At 37.2% G+C, this 17,369-nt stretch overlaps 2 protein-coding genes across 2 annotated transcripts; both read left to right on the top strand.

The window, feature by feature from the left end:
- Positions 1-3,143: 3,143 nt before the first annotated feature.
- On the top strand, positions 3,144-4,291 carry LOC145058371 (uncharacterized). Its single transcript, XM_079006288.1, has 2 exons — positions 3,144-3,299; positions 3,496-4,291. Exons 1-2 carry the CDS (start codon positions 3,285-3,287, stop codon positions 3,880-3,882), a joined length of 402 nt encoding a protein of 133 aa, XP_078862414.1. The 5' UTR covers positions 3,144-3,284; the 3' UTR covers positions 3,883-4,291.
- Positions 4,292-7,698: 3,407 nt separating this feature from the next.
- Positions 7,699-8,439, top strand: LOC145059529 (uncharacterized). Its single transcript, XM_079007374.1, has one exon. It carries the CDS (start codon positions 7,699-7,701, stop codon positions 8,437-8,439), a length of 741 nt encoding a protein of 246 aa, XP_078863500.1.
- The last annotated feature ends 8,930 nt before the right edge of the window (positions 8,440-17,369 follow it).

Below are 17,369 nucleotides of genomic sequence, written 5' to 3' on the forward strand. Positions count from 1 at the left end.
GGAAACAGGATTGTGTGAGAGATAGAGAGGGAGAGAAATGGGTCCAGAAGAAAAGGGTTGCAAAGGAAGACTCGATTCACTATTTCTCTTCCACCACCATCTTTGTTCTTTAATCATATCAACGACCATCTACCCACCACCACCGCCATACAAATTCAGTATCACCATCACCATCTTAATTTATTATCAGAAGAAAATTTCACAAATCTCAATCATTCAAGAATCACCATCGATTATCACCATAAAGATTAGTATAACATAAACAAGAACGAATCGACATCAAATGAGGTATAATCGATTTACAAATTGTAAAACAAATTGTGAATGATAAAAAATGACATGATAACCATTCAACCATTTTCAAAACCTGGTTCAGCATACCAACACCCCTGCCATCTCAATCAATTTTAAGAATCATCATCGATTATCAACCCAACAACTTAACACTACCATTATTCCTCCTGATAAACCATCTCCCAAGTCACTTTTAATCACCCATAATCTAACACCTTCCTTCACCCCTTTCCCGAACCACCAAACACCACACTTAAATTGAATCCTTGACAGCTACGATCGAAAATACACACACACTTAGTAATCGAGCCATTAGGGTTTACTGGGTTTGAAGTGGTTGAATCTTGACAGATTTGAAATCGATTTCGTCCCCTGATATGTCTTCACCTTCTCAATCGATTTCAAAAACTTTATGTGTGTTTGTGTGTGTGAATCCTTCCTTAATAGATGATGAGCTAAGAATGTAGAAAAGAATGGTCTTTATAGATTTCTTCCAAATATACAAATTATTGTTTCAAAGGGAGAAAGAGATGAGAGAGGGATAGAGAAGAGTGGAGGGGATGAGAAGAGAAGATTTAGGTGTTGTTGGATGGTAGGCTGAAAATGTGATTTGATGAAGAATCTAATGAAGAAGATAAACCGCAAAACCTGCAAATCATTTCACTTCAAAACTAGAAATCGAAAGCCCATCAAGAGTCTGAAAATATGATGATCATTAAGAATCTGGGTTTGTTCTTCATCGAAAACCTAGTTGATACCAGAAGTGTAGGTATGTGTGTGTGAATTTGCAAGAGAGAGAGAGAGAGAGAGAGAGAGAGAGAGAGAGAGAGAAGTATGGGTCCCCTCTTATTAAATAAGTATTTAGATTTTAAAAAATGAAAGAAAAACAGAAAATAAATACTCAAGGGTATTAAAGTCATTTCAGTTTACTGATAGACCATTTCCACATACAAACTAAGTCAAATGACCACGAAACCAAAAAAATCAAGGTTTGAACTTCCTCAGACAAAATACATACACATGGACTATTTTTGTATTGTTGTCTTTATTTTAATTCATGGATATGAAATTAATATTAACACTAGAGGTCCTCAAGGATATGCAATAAAGAGAATGGAAATGATAGAAAAGATATGTGAGTTTTTTTTAGATAAAAGGGCCGCATCTTGCAAACCTTTATTGAAAAAACAGATAATTTACATAGTTTTAGATCCTCTCTCTCTCTCTCTCTCTCTCTCTCTCTCTCTCTCTCTATATATATATATATATATATATATATATATATATATATATATATATATTTGGATAATACCCGTAAAAAAAAGTACTTACCAAAGTACCAAACATCTACAAGGTACCAAAATAAGGATCAAACAAAAATTCTACAAAACAACCAACTCAAATACAAAACAAATCGCAAACAGATGCTCCGTTATAAGCCCATTAGGGACATTAGCCCATGTAAAGTCCTATTTATTACTTTTATCTCCTTTTCGTTTCTCAGCCCAAACAACTGTCTCCCCATTTCTTTTTTCCATGCCCATAATATCCATTTATCATTCATCAGCCAACACAATTAAAATCCAGCATTCTTTCACACCATTAGAGTCGATTGAAAAAGATATAATTCCATTTTACAAATTATTTCAGCCCAATGGAAAAATATATCTTCGATCCACCAAAAGAAAATGGCATGAAAAAGGTTCTCGGCCCAAAACTCATTCTAGCCCATAGACTCCAAATTAAAACCTTGAGATAAAGGTTATCATCTTTTGTTTCCTCTTCATCGGTCCAGTCATTGATCCTTTTACTCCCAAATCCATCCAACACATCACCATAATATCATATGTTTGTGTTAATAGCACTTTGTATCTTAATTTGCCACAATGAGAACCGACTAGAAACAAGTAGAAAATAAAGAACGATACAATGATATCCGTGAAAACCATTGTAAGAAAAACCACAATACACACGACAAGTTTTATCATAATCGATGAAATGAGAAGTAGATTAAAAGAGACGGGAAAATTAATTTTCTTATGATGATTTGATAGTAAACTATAATTACATGTATCGAGAAAACTAATGGACTTCTAATGCTTAATTTATAACTACCAAATATAAATTTTAGAGAATTTTTTGCTAAAAAATATTAGTGGGAGTCTGGCAACGGCTCAATATATTAATTTTTATTTATTTATTATTATTATTTTTAGTGTAAAGCCAATACATGACTATCAATTCTAATAATATAACTTGTCTTATCTTAAAGATAGAAAAAATAAAATGAAAAACCAAGTCACTAGTTGTCATTACTTATATGAGAAAATATGTATATATCATTATTGAAAATTTTATAGTTTTTATTGAAGTAATTTAAAATCGATTAGTAGGTCTGATGAACTCTTCAATTATAATGACAATGTTTGACCTAAATGATAGCACCAAACCAGACTCCTATGGTATGAATGGAAATTGAAAACCAGTAACCAAGAAAGTCAAAGCAGTATCTGCAGTCGTAAACATGAACTGATTTGATACATATCAAATTAGAGTAACATCACCAAAACTATGAGATGTGGCGAAAAAATTGATTAGTAAGGCTTATGAACTATTCGATTATAATGGCAACAACCAAGAAACAACTTTAATCATGATAATGTATTTTGAGGATAACAGATGCCAACTATCTCCATAATAATCGACGAGAAAGGGGAAGAATTCGGTGAGGACAACAAATCAATCATGACCTCAACTTAACAACTATAGGAGTAGCAACGAACTTTGATGGAAATACACCACATTGATTTGTAAGGAGGTTTATGTGAATTATTTATTTCACCAACAAACACCATTGATATTCTTGTCATTGGAAATTCAGAATACACCACATTAAAAAATTATAGGAAAGGTATTTATGCGAGTTCACTGTTTCACCAACACCATTGGTATTCTTGTTATTTTTCTTTCACTCTTCCCATTCACAGCAGATGCCTTCTTTGAAGGTTTGATCTTCGCCTCTTTCCTCCTCATTTTCTACATTTTCTGTATCTAAGAATTTCGGGTTGTAATTCGTTCCTCTTATCTTTCATTCTCGTTGTCTTCATCATCCTTATTGGATTAAATTTGTCATATTTCGTTCGATTAGGGATTTAACTAGAAAAACCTAATTTGGTTTGGGGTTTCTTAAATATTTTGCAGTTTTCAAAATCAATCATTATGACAAGTAGTTCAAGGATCAAATCCCACAAGAAAAACAAACATAGTTCAAGGGAATGCTCAGATGTTGACAAGGATGTGAAGATGAAAGAGATGAATGCCAGTAACGATGATAAGGAGAATGAGGTTTCAAATAAGGTTTCCAAAGATTCTTTAGTTTCAGGAGGAAAAGGGAAACTTGGTAAGGATCTGTCCGGTGTTCATAGGAATGGCAATCTGCTTGAGGAGTATGCGTTGCCTACAAAGCGGCGGAAAGAAAAGACTAACGGCAAGGAGGAGAAATTTGATGTTGCAAACTTAGATGATAAGAAGTCGAATTCGAAGTTGAAGGAGTTCTTAAAAGTTGTTGGTGAATCAAAAAAACAATAGCAACAGAAAGCATGATGTTTACAGTGCAAATGTTGATGAAAGTAAGAGTAGCAGTCAGTCTAATGATGATAAAGAACCAAAGGATAAGGATCGTGGGTCAGAAAAGGAAAGGAAAATATTGGTATATCACAATCAACTATGTAGTTCTTGATATGGTTGCTAATTACGGGGTGTTTGAAAAAAAAAACTTATTGTTTATTAGCTTATAAGTTAATAAGTAAGCGTAGGGTAATTTATGAAAAAATGATTTATTGAGGTTCCTACCGGAATAATTTATTTTCATCCAAACACTTTTTAACTTATAGTGGTGTGGAACCTAATAAGTTGTTTTAAAAAGTTTAGCCAAACACTCCCTTAGTAAACTAGTTGACAAGGTAGAGTTATGTATATAATTACATTATCTCTTCTTCCAGAGTGGCCTATAGAAGGAGTGAGAAACATTGAGTTAGAAAAGGAGCTTGAAAAGAGGATGAGGAGAAGAGGAGAAGACTACAAGAACAAGGATAGATATCATGATGATGTAAAAGAATATAATGAGATATTAATGTCTACTAAAAGTAGTCGCGTGAAAGATATTAAACACAAATATAAAGGACATAGTACAGAGAAACTAGACACATGGAAGATAAAAGTAGGGAAAATGGCGAGAGGGTTAGCAAGAGTAGAGAAGATGATAAGTACAAAGGAGAAAGGGAGAAAGACAATAAACACAAAGATAATAAGTACCATGAAGATAGTAGAAAGGATAATAAGTATCATGCTAATAGAGATGAGAAACAGAGAGATAAGAAGTATAAAGAAAGTGGTGGTAGGGTTCAAAGGAATAGGGACAACAAGTATAGAGAAAAAAGAACAAGTGATCCCAAACACACAGATGTAGACACATGGTCCGTTAACACAAACCATCAGAAGTTGTTTTGTATTCTCTTGAGCTCTTATAATACAAGTTCTCTTTCATTTGTAATAACTTTGAAACATTAGTCTCTTGCTTACCAGTTCGTTAGTACATCTCAAGGAAGCATAGTAAGCATGAATTAGTCGAAGAAACACTAAGTGGAACACATTGATCAAGTCGTCCTATAACATTAGACCCTAGTGCTTAGCAATGAACTGTAGGTTCCAACAATTGAATTTGCATATATAAAAAAGTAAAGTTTGTATATGCCAAATGTTATTTCGGAAACGAAAACAACCAAAATGAAAAGAAAAAAAATGAAAAACTAAATATTTGGTAATAACATAAAAAACAAGGGTAAATCCGAAAAACTGCAAAATCAAATAATATTACAATTATATTTTCAAAAACGAGATCAAAGTTTAATGGTTTATATGAAAATTTAGGGTTTTATAAATGTCATACCATCACCAATGGCAAATATAACCTCTTAATAAGATATAGCAAGTCCATTATTTTTCTTTGAAAAGACATAGTTTTTCAATAAAGATAAAATAACATAACGATTTTCTGGTAAATGACAAAAAGAAAATAGCAACTTTTTGTAATTTTCCCTAGAAACAATTATCAAACATAGTGAAGATCAATAATTATGCAATCGACATCTTTTCCCCTCAAACAAAAATACTATTTTTCAATTTACACTACATTTACTATATGACTAAAAATGGGGCTGCTCTATTTCCCTATCAAACCTACAAAATAAAAAATAATATCGACAAATTGTACTAAAAAATTAAAGAATGTATTGGGTGCATCTATTAAACATGTGTGTCAACTGATTTAAACATCTTGCATAAGACGATCTATATATGTCTTAGCTCATTCATGATATATGTCTCATAATTAACCCGAATAATCAATTGGCAAAGGTTTGTTATATACGGTTTCAATGGGGGCTTGTAAGAAAATGACCAAAGTGGTTTCCTTATAATCTTCAACATCTTGAGCTAACTTGGAAAGCGCGGGAGGGATAGTCATATCAATCTCCGAGATGCTCTCGACACAGTCTCTCAATGTAATTTCTCCTGTACGCAAGTAATATTCAATCGCGTCTTTATTATCCTCATCAACTGCTTCTATCAGACCGGTTAAGTAACTGGCAACATCAGTTACCTTCTGTTGACACGTCTTCAAGATCTTTGCTCTTGATGGAGAATTGGTGTTGCGGATCACGGAGGTGACCATAGGCAGGAGGTGTACGGAATTTCTTTTGTTGAGAACAAGAGTTGCTCGAAACGCGTTTTTCAATGCTTGGTGATAATTTGTTGCATTGTGCACTAATCTATTGCATAGAGGCTTCAATCTTGCAAATTCACAAAATTTACTATTTGGAGTTGTTGCATGGCTCATCACCACCATCATGGCAATCGTTGTTGCCATAATGTAAATGTATTTACCCATTTTGGTCAAAATTTAGAGAATCAACGTCTAATCTAATGAAAAGGATGAATCAAGATGAAGAAATTAAACTAACATATTTTTCTTCTTCCTTGTTTCAATCAATCCCGAAATAGTTTCCCTTACATTCCATATAAATAAATTATGTAACAATTAACGTCCGTTAATTTCATCCCATAATTTCTCTCATTACCACTAATTCCATGGCTTAATTCATGGTTCTCGTTAATTGTACATGTTATTCAAAAGATGATTCATGTTAACAGGGGACAAATTTCAGCCACAAATTTCAATCCTTGGAAATTTAGGGATTTATTAAAACAAATTGTTATTTATAGTTTTTTTAATTTATTTATTATTATTTTATAATTTATTCTTAAACCATGGATTTGTTTTGTGGTTATGATGATTTTATCTTATACTTTTCTTATGCTTTATGAATCGCTATGTACGGTATTAAAATCTCAAGTAAAGGTTTTAGAAGATGGTAAGTTCGAAGATTTATAACGAGACTATGGATCTGTTTCTTTCAAAGATGCCTGTTCGAATTTTGGTTTATTTCCTCAAATTTGGTCAAAACTTATTTGTTTTCCTTACATTTCTTTATTTACATATTACTTATGTTTGATATCTAGGTTTTGTTTTATTAACAACCTTCTGTGATACTAAAGCATTTTTTGATCTCTAATAAAGTCATTTGTTTTTTTTTTCAAAAGTTGGTTTCTATAGTTTATTATTATTATTTGAAGTTGTTATTACGGTATTAAAGAAATACTCAATTATTATCTTTAATAAAAATTAAAAATGGTAATTTGATATAAAAAAATAGATATATTATATTGAAGAGATTGAACGTAGAAAAAAAGTATATTTTTATAATGTTATTTTTAATTAGTAACACCCGTGTTGTTCAGGTTTGATTAACTAAAGACTTTAGGGGTTTTGAGAATAAGATTTTAGAAAAAATCTACACTCGCAATGAGTCGGGGGTGCCACGGCACGACCATATGTTTTAATGGTGGCACAATTTATGTCTCTCCGTGGAGTGGTGACCGCCTCAACCCAAAACACCACGTCTCGGGACTTGGGTCCTATTTAAATACAAAGGAGTTATCGTTTTATTATTGGATAATCATATTAGATATTAGATAATTACTAGTTTGTTTTATTTGAATTCCAGTTGTACTCCAGTTGTCTATTGGGATTATATATATCCCCTCTTAGTCTAATACCGATCAATCAATTTTTCCTTTGAATTACTGTTCTTTCTTTTAGTTCTTTATGGTATCAGAGCCAGGTTATTGCATCCTATTAAGCAATGACAGGAGACACTCCAGCAGGTGCCTTCGGTACCAACACCAACCCGTCATCAGATCCAAACTTACATCCATCCCACTGATTATCCACGACAAGTACACGTCAATGAAAACCTTGGTGACAACAATTATGCTGACTGGTCCATGGAGATGAAAGATTTTCTCCTAGCAAAGAACAGGGTCGGTTTCATTGATGGAACCATTGAAAAGCCGACTAAAGGAATGAATGAGTACAGAACCTGGCAACGAAGTGACGCCTTGATAAAGGGATGGCTTACTACAACCATGGAGAAAGATATCCGGAACAGTGTAAAATACGCTACCACCGCCAAGGAGATTTGGGATGATCTAGAAGAAAGATTTGAAAAGGAACGTGCACCACGTGTTTATGAACTGAAACGTGCCCTAACAATCCTCAGGCAAGGATCTGATTCTGTTTCAACCTACTTCACGAAGATGAGGACAATCTGGGATGAAATTCTCTCTGTTTCACCGACACCAACTTGCACCTGTGGCAAATGCACCTGCGACATTGGAAAAAGGCTCGTTGAATCAAGAGACAAAGAACGTGTCTATGAGTTCTTAATGGGTCTTGAGGACACTTTTGGAACTGTGAAAACTCAGATCCTTAGCACTAAACCTATGCCCTCACTTGGAGCTACTTACCACTTGGTTTCAGAAGATGAACAACAGCGAAATATCTCAGCTGCCAGAAAACCCAATGTAGATGCATCAGTTTATCAGATGCGTGCTCAAATCACTACCGACAAGAACCCAGTTGAGAAAAGGAATACTAACCGTGAAGGCATGAAGTGCAAGCATTGCGGAAAGAATGGACACAATATTGAAGGCTGTTTCGAAAAGATTGGTTATCCGGAGTGGTGAGACACTCGACGCAAGACTACTACTGATCAAAAAAGGACCAATCGCCCAAAACCAAAGGTAGCCAACGTCGATATAGAGACCAACCCTATACCTGGTCTTAGTCTGGAGCAATACACGAAGTTGATGAAGCAATTAAATGATGTACAAAAACCAGAGGTCAACATGGCAGGTAAGGTTGAATTTCAGTTACCTTGGGTGATCGATTCAGGGGCAACTGAACATGTGGCGTGTCAAAAATCCACTCTCACTAACTTAATACATCCACAAGATGGTGTTCCAGTTAGCATTCCTAATGGAGATAAAATTCCTGTTAAAGGAATAGGAGATGCCCGATTGCCCAACAACATGAAGTTGAATGATGCTTTATACATTCCTAATTTTAAATGCAACTTGTTATCCGTTAGCAAAGTTACCAAAGATTTTAATTGCTTCATGACTTTTTTTTCGGATTTCTGTTTCATTCAGGACTTACACTCGAGGAAGCTGATTGGCATGGGGAAATGTGAAAATGGTCTTTACAACATGGAAGGAAACGATAAAAGGGTGGCAATCATGGCAGTCAAGATTGACTCAGAAATATGGCACAGAAGATTAGGACATGCATCTAGCACTAAACTTCAACATATTCACTCAATAGGTAGTACTGTTAGCATTGAGAATTGTGATTCTTGTATTCGTGCAAAACAAACTCGGCTTCCTTTTCCTGATAGTTCAATAAAAACTAGTTCTTGTTTTGATTTAATCCATTGTGACATATGGGGTGGATATCGAGTCCCTTCTCTATCAGGAGCTTATTACTTTCTCACAATAGTTAATGATTTTAGTAGACCAACATGGGTATATTTGATTAAAAACAAATCTGATGCAAGTACTAGTTTAATAGCCTTTCACAATATGGTTAATACACAATTTGGGAAAAAGATTAAGAAAATCAGAAGTGACAATGGTGGTGAGTTTGTTTCAAATCACATGTTGAAATTTTATGAAGAAAATGGGATTTTGCTTGAAACTTCATGTGTTCACACCCCACAACAAAATGGGGTGGTTGAAAGGAAACACAGGCATTTACTTGAAATAGCTAGAGCATTAAGGTTTCAAGCCAATCTCCCAATAAAGTTCTGGGGTGAATGCATAATGAATGCTACTTACATTGTAAACAGGTTGCCCTCAAGAGCCATTGGAAATAAAACCCCATATGAAATTCTTCTTGGGCATAAACCACACTATGAACACATGCGTGGTTTTGGGTGTTTGGTATATATCAAAGAAAATAAAGCGGGAAAGGATAAATTCGAAGAAAGGGGGAGACCTTGTGTGTTCCTTGGATACCCACAAGGACAAAAAGGTTATCGAGTTTTTGATTTGAATGACAAAAAGATTGTTGTTTCTAGAGATGTTAGGTTTGTTGAATGTCACTTTCCTTTCCAAAAGGACGAATCTGATCAGATTACAAAGCAGACTTCACAGTCATCAAATAACCAACTTGATTATATTCTTGATGAGCCACAATACATCGAGCAGCAACAACCCAATTCCGAGGAGCCTGTCGTGCCCACAGCAGACCAGCCAAGGCCACAAAACTCAGATTATGAGCAGCCCAATTACAACAAACTCGACATTCTGAGAGAACTCGAACTCAACCGAAAAAGTATAATGATTTTAAAGTTGACTTTCCATCCTCCATTGACCATTCTCTCCCCAAGACCAATACAACAACCTCGACGGTACACCCTTTATCTAATTTTGTTTCTTATAAAATTTTTTCTAATGCTCATAAAACCTTCTTGGCTACCATATCTGTCCAAAACGAGCCTAAATATTTTTCGCAGGCAGTTAAGTATCCCCAATGGAGAGATGCTATGCAGAAAGAGATTTCGGCACTTGAAAGTAATAACACTTGGACATTGACCAAACTACCCTCGGGAAAGAAGGTTGTTGATTCCAAGTGGGTGTACAAAATTAAATACAAACCATCAGGAGAAGTTGAACGGTACAAAGCCAGACTGGTTGCAAAGGGGTTTACACAAGTTGAAGGCGTTGATTTTCACGAGACTTTTGCACCGGTTGCTAAGTTAGTAACTGTTAGAACAATCCTAGCTGTTGTTGTGCAAAAGAATTGGTTAATCCATCAGTTAGACGTTAACAACGCTTTCTTACATGGAGACCTTACTGAAGAAGTTGATATGAAGATCCCACAAGGGTTTGCGAAAGAAGGATATTCTCGTGTGTGTCGTCTAAATAAATCTTTGTATGGTCTCAAACAAGCATCACGCAACTGGTACAAGAAATTCACTGATGCGCTTCTCAACATTGGCTTTCAACATTCTCGAGCAGATCACTCTTTATTTCTCTTTAGAACCAAAACTGTTTATGTTGCGGCTCTCATTTATGTTGACGACATCATACTCCTTGGGAATGATGTTGATCAAATTGAGAAGGTCAAAACCTACCTTGATGGAAAATTTAGCATCAAGGATCTTGGACCTTTAAAATATTTTATTGGTATCGAAGTGGCACGTACTTCTGATGGCATGGTCCTTAGTCAGAGAAAATATGCTATGGACATTTTAGCTGGTAGTCGACATCAAGGATGTCGTCCAAGTTCGTTCCCAATGGAGTCAAATGCTCGGTTCGATGATGCAGTTGACTCACTGGTTGTGGATGCTGGCCAATATCGACGACTCATTGGACGACTCTTATATTTACAGGTGACACGACCTGATATTGCTTTTGCTGTTAATTGTCTTAGTCAATTTGTTTCCTCTCCTCGACAGACTCACTTAGATGCAGCCCACCGTGTTTTGCGTTATCTGAAATCGACTCTTGGTCAAGGCATTTTCTTTCCATCTAAAGGATATCTTTCTTTGACTGCCTTTTGTGATTCAGACTGGCTTGGTTGTCCACTTACTCGAAGATCCAAGATTGGTTATTTCATAACTTTAGGAGGAGCTCCAATCTCTTGGAAGACGAAAAAGCAGTCTGTTGTTTCTCGCTCTTCTGCAGAAGCTGAATATCGAGTTATGGCGACTACCGTTAGTGAACTTCTATGGTTGCGTTGGCTGTTGCGTGATCTTGAGGCACCTCAATCTGGTCCGACGCCTCTTTATTGTGATAATCAAGCTACTCGTCACAATGCTAATAATCCCGTCTTTCACGAACGAACTAAGCATGTCGAAATGGATTGTTATTTCGTTCGTGAAAGAGTCGAGCCTGGTGACATTCAACCGCTTCCCATTACCACTGTTAATCAGATTGCAGATATTTTTACCAAACCGCTTGGAGTGGACCGTTTTCGTTTCTTACTTGGCAAGATGGGCGTTCGTAATCTTCACGATCCATCTTGAGGGGGAGTAAAGGAGTTATCGTTTTATTATTGGATAATCATATTAGATATTAGATAATTACTAGTTTGTTTTATTTGAATTCCAGTTGTACTCTAGTTGTCTATTGGGATTATATATATCCCCTCTTAGTCTAATACCGATCAATCAATTTTTCCTTTGAATTACTGTTCTTTCTTTTAGTTCTTTAGTAGTCACTACCATCGTTACTATTAAATACAAATAAGAAAATATAGAGATGCCTTATCATTTTGTTTGCAAATAATCCAACTTCTTCTCTTAATAACAACGACACCATCAACCACAAACCACCAAAATATTTAAGAATTATTTTTATGAGATTATGACATCGTTTTTTTTTATCGTTTTTCACCTGAAGTCAAAGAAACTGATTTTAAACCTCAAATTTATGTGAAAACTTTAAGCTTTAATAATAATTTGATCAACTAGATCAATTTCACATAAAAGGATTAACCAAAGATAAAGATTTTTGGGTCGATATACATCTGATAAAAAAGAAACGTAATTATTTTTAGGTCGATATGCATCTGGAAAATGAAGAACATAAAGACGTAATATGACATGAGTCTTTTGAGAAATGTTTGTTGTCATATATGTTTATTAGTTGTAGAGCATACATCCAAAATAGAAAGCAAAGCCAACATAAAATCATTCGTCATAAGTACAAGTATTAGGAGAAAAAGTTAATAAAGTAAGTTTTTTTTATGATTTACTGAAAACTGTAGAAAATAAAAATAACATGTTGAATAAGGAAAATAAAATAAATGTTTCATGTCTACTTAAGAAAACATGCATAAGGAGAATTTGCAGATTGCTTGCTTCTACTATAATTGATAGACAACCCAATTCTCTATGGCCTTTATGTTTTTCTATTACTTTCAACTGATAAATTATATTAACATGTACAACTTTTTAATTTCTTCTAACCGTAAGCAATGAATGTGCACATTCCCATGAGCTCAAAAGAATTGATATGGGTAGGTGATTCTTGATTTTCTAAATTTAAGAACTTCATAAAATATCAAAAATTAATATTTTTTTTCATAGAAAAATGGCATTTGATTTCTTATATTCTCTTGGAGTCATCCATTTATGCATACAATTCAAGAGAATTTCCTTAAAAGTGCAATTGGTTTAGAAACATAATAAATCAAGGCAATCTTTACAACTCAGAACGCTTCTATTTGGGTTCTTCTTAGTTAAAAAAATAACTTAATTAAGCATATGCTTAAACCCCAAGGAGAAAAAAGAAAATAATATATTTTAATAAAAATAAGGGGGTGTTTGGATTAGATTTTTAGCTTATTGCTTATAGTTTATTTGTGGTGGGAATAAGCAATAAGCAATAAGCATGAGGAGGGATGTTTATTAAAATTAGCTTATTTAACTTAATAAACTGAATTTTATCCAAACACTCAAATTAGCTTATTGTGAGAATAAGCAATAAGCACTCTTTTTTTTCCTATCCAAACACCCCCTAAATATGCAACGGACTACGCACAATATAAATTTTGCTTCATTCCAACAGCTTTAGTTGCATAAAAATACACCAAAGTTCAAACATTGCGCTAAAACATCATAAACAACCAAAGTAGGCTGCTATAAATATCAACAAGAAAAGAGAGAACGTTGTCACACCCTCGGACGAAGGCGGAAACGTTGGTTGTGCAACGTCTTGTTGATCATAGTCATTGAACATACATTGAACAGTACAAAGGTATAACATAATGTAACACCGGATTCCTGGTATGTATTTTATTTAAGAATTTTATGTATTTTCTCTGGGACTCGACGAGCTGATGGCCCAACTCGTCGAGTAGATACGGGATCCGCGGGAAGTTTAAGTGACCTACTCGACAAGTCGGGTGTAACACCCCAAAGTTTGGAAAGCCAAGAAAAGAAAGAAAAACCTCAAGTTTAGGGGAGACTCGGCGAGTCCATGGAGGGACTCGGCGAGTCCGAGCGGGATCCGGGTTGTGGTGGAAGCGACCGACTCGGCGAGTCGGCCAAGGAGACTCGACGAGTTGGGTCTGATCGAGGAAAAACCCTAAATCCGGGACTTGGAGCCTATTTAAGCGTCTCATTCTCTTTCCTAGGGTTCCTTTACTGCCTCTCTACCCCAGAACATCAAACCCTAGCCGCCATATCCGTTTTTGAGCTAGATCTTGCCTTGAAGAATGCACTAAAGCTTGGAGGAGGAAGAAAGACCTTGGAGGTGCAAGAAGGGACTGTAGATCTGGGATTGTGGAGTCATTTCAGACCAATTGGAGGTAATAAGTTGTTGCTTGGACTCCCTTTTACATCTAGATCTATTCTTATGGGTGAGTTTTGGTCATTGTTGGTATGATATGTAACCAATTCGAGTTGGAGGTTCAGATCTGAGGTTGCTACCTCAGATCCATGTTGGTTTTCGTCTTGAATCCCCTAAAGTATCAGCCCTTGGTATGTTGAAGAAACATGTTTTCCATAAACCCTAGTTTAGTGTGTTTTGAGCATAGATCTCTCAATCTACACGTAAAGTTTGCCACTTTACGTGGGGAATAGGCCCTAGAAGTATGGATCTATGAGTTGGAAGTTCTGTTTGGCTCGAAAAGCCACTGCATGGATTGAGGACTGGATAGACTCGGTGAGTCCTTCGAGTGGACTCGGCGAGTAGCTTGAAGATGAGGAGGAACTCGACGAGTAGGATGAACAGCTCGTCGAGTCGGTTGAAGTTAGGCATGGACTCGGCGAGTTGGGCGAGCAACTCGACGAGTTGGTTGAAGATTGTCTTGGACTCGGCGAGTCTGTTCTTGGACTCGGCGAGTCAGATCGGGAAACCTTAAACCCTTTGAGTTGAGACTCGAATCAGTGAGTCGGGTGGTGACTCAGCGAGTTGGACAGGACAGGACTTGGAACTAGTTGGACTCGGCGAGTCATGGACTGACTCGGCGAGTCGGGTCGCGAATAAGAAAGACACTGAGCTTATGAACTCGGCGAGTCTTTAGGAAGACTCGGCGAGTAGGGTTGACCTGGAAGGTTGACTTTGACCAGAGTTGACTTAGTTGACTGTCAGACTAAGTGTTATATGTATATTGATAGCTCGGAGAGCTAGAGGAGCAGCGGTTCAGGGGATTGTCGAGTAGCAGCCAGAGGTTTATCAGCAGGGCTCAGCAGTTCAGGTGAGTTTCCTTCCAGTAGGAACGGGTCTAAGGCCACAATGTCGGCCCGTTTAGCTAGCAGTAGTTTTCGGATGATGATCTGATACAGTAGTTAGTATGTTTGATGCCTTCGTGGCTCAAACAGGATTTATGTCTTATGTGTTCCGGGCAACGGCCAGATGTAGTATGCAGTATATGTGAGTTTATGCCAGTTGATATGTATTGATATGTTGTGTTCAGTTAGCTTCGGACTTCGGTCCGATGGAGGGGACAAGGTCCTAGACAGTTAGCTTCGGACTTCGGCCCGATGGAGGGGACAAGGTCCCAGACAGTTAGCTTCGGACTTCGGTCCGATGGAGGGGACAAGGTCACAAACAGTCAGCTTCGGACTTCGGTCTGATGGAGGGGGCAAGGCTCCAGTCAGTTAGCTTCGGACTTCGGTCCGATGTGAGCTTCGGACTTCGGTCCGATGGAGGGGGCAAGGCCCCAGTCAGTTAGCTTCGGACTTCGGTCCGATGTCAGCTTCGGACTTCGGTTCGATGTAGGGGGCAAGGCCCCGTTAGTCCGGACTTTGGTCCGATGCAGTGGGCAAGGCCCAATATGTGCTTTATATGTTTTGTGTGATATGTGGTAGATTGGGGGGGCTCACTAAGCTTCATGCTTACGGTTTTCAGTTTTGGTTTCAGGTACTCAGTTTTCAAAAGAGGAGCTCGGGAAGATTGCAGAGCACACACCATAGTCAGTTAGCCTGGGAATGTTTGACTTTGATAATGCTATTATGTTTTGAATTTAATACTCAAAAGTTATGTTTGACTTATGATACGTTGTTTATAAATCCATTTTAGTAATGTTTTAAAAGAAATTTTTAGTCGTGATTTTTGGGTCGTTACAAGTTGGTATCAGAGCCTTGGTTTGAGGGATTCGGGCGCACTCCTGAGTGTGTCTGAACTCAAACTAAGGAGGTGGTATAGAGTTTTCAAAAAAAAAAATCGTAGTCACAAAAGAATTTTAAGAAAAGAAAACGATTTTAGAAAAAGTGTAAAGAAAAGAGTTTTATAAAAAGGTAAAAAGAGTTTTGAAAAGAGAAAAGGGTGTGGTGCATGCAATCAGCCGAGCTCAAGTAAGTACTCCCAATTTACCCATACAAGTTATGTTATTATTTTCAATATCAGTTTCAGTATCAGTTTCAGTTCAGTTTCAGTTCCAGCTTCAGTAGAACAGCATGCTAGAATAGGACTAAGGATCTAGGATGATGCCTTATGTGCCTGCTTTATGTGTTCCAGCTTGATGAGAATTGCATGCTAGTAATGAGTAGACAGTAGTAGGATAGCCTGTGTAGGTTATGCATGATGGTATGAGCTTAGCATTATATGCTAGTGCAGTTTCTTGTTATGAGAATTGTTTTGCCTGAGTATGTTTCCCTTATCCGAATGCTGCTTGCTTTGTGCTTTGTGGGACTCTGAGTAATGAGAGTTAACCATTAGGTGAATACGTTTCATCACATGTGATCAGGGTTGAATAATCTCAGAGTGCTGGATTTGGCCCTACTGCGCAGCTCTCGTTTGAGTCCAACCGTTGTAGGGACGAGTCTTTTACTTGAAGGATTTTCTGAGCCTCGTCACATGTGATGGTATTCAGGTGGTGACTAATTGGCATTACTAGGAGGCCTTCAGCAGCTGAGGACTGTATGGGTAGAGTCAGAGGTTCCCTAGGGCAAGCCTAGGATGAGAGTAGCAGAGATCAGTAGAAGAGTAAAGGGGACTGGGTGGAGTTGAGGTAACTCTTGAGGAAAGTATGGATAGATGTGGAAGGTAGTAGGGGCCCATACTACTGAAAGCAGAGGATCCGTACTCGATTCAAGAGGGGCCAAGACGAAACCAGGAATGGTGTAGTGAGTGAGAAATCCCTCAGCATTAGTGTGTTAATTGATCAGGATTTTGTTATATTTTCAGCATGGTGACATTGCGCGAGCTACCAGTTAGCAATTCAGGCGTCGAGGAGGGATCTAGCTCGGGTTTTGGAGCCGGGAAGCTTGATGATCAGATGAGGGATTTCATTTCCGCAGAGATTATGCGCAACATCATTGATCAGACTCCAGTGATTTTCGCTTCAGTTAGAGAGGCCATTGTGGAGCTCATGGACAGTCATCTTAAGGCCTTAGGGGCCGGGGCAGTTTCAGGACAGTTTGGGGCTCATCTAGAGCCCGATTCTCATGGATCCCAGGGATCCATCAGGAAGGGGAGTCCCATTTTTAGCACTTGTCATCCGGGGTCGGGAGTGAGTGGTCCACCTTACCCCCAAGAGGGTTCCCTGCAGGATTGGATTGCTGCAGAGGTTTCGCGGACTCTCCAGGAAGAGTTACCAAACACCATTGGGCGTATCACCGATAGTGTGGTCGACGGGATTGAAAGGCGGACCTCAGCTGTCC

Source organism: Lactuca serriola, chromosome 6, assembly GCF_051521515.1.
Source record: "Lactuca serriola cultivar US96UC23 chromosome 6, Lser_US96UC23_V15, whole genome shotgun sequence".
Lineage (NCBI taxonomy): Eukaryota > Viridiplantae > Streptophyta > Magnoliopsida > Asterales > Asteraceae > Lactuca > Lactuca serriola.

Bases quoted from the DNA above. Each gene is read 5' to 3' on its own strand.
- LOC145059529 (XM_079007374.1), top strand. From the start codon at position 7,699: ATGGAGATGAAAGATTTTCTCCTAGCAAAGAACAGGGTCGGTTTCATT.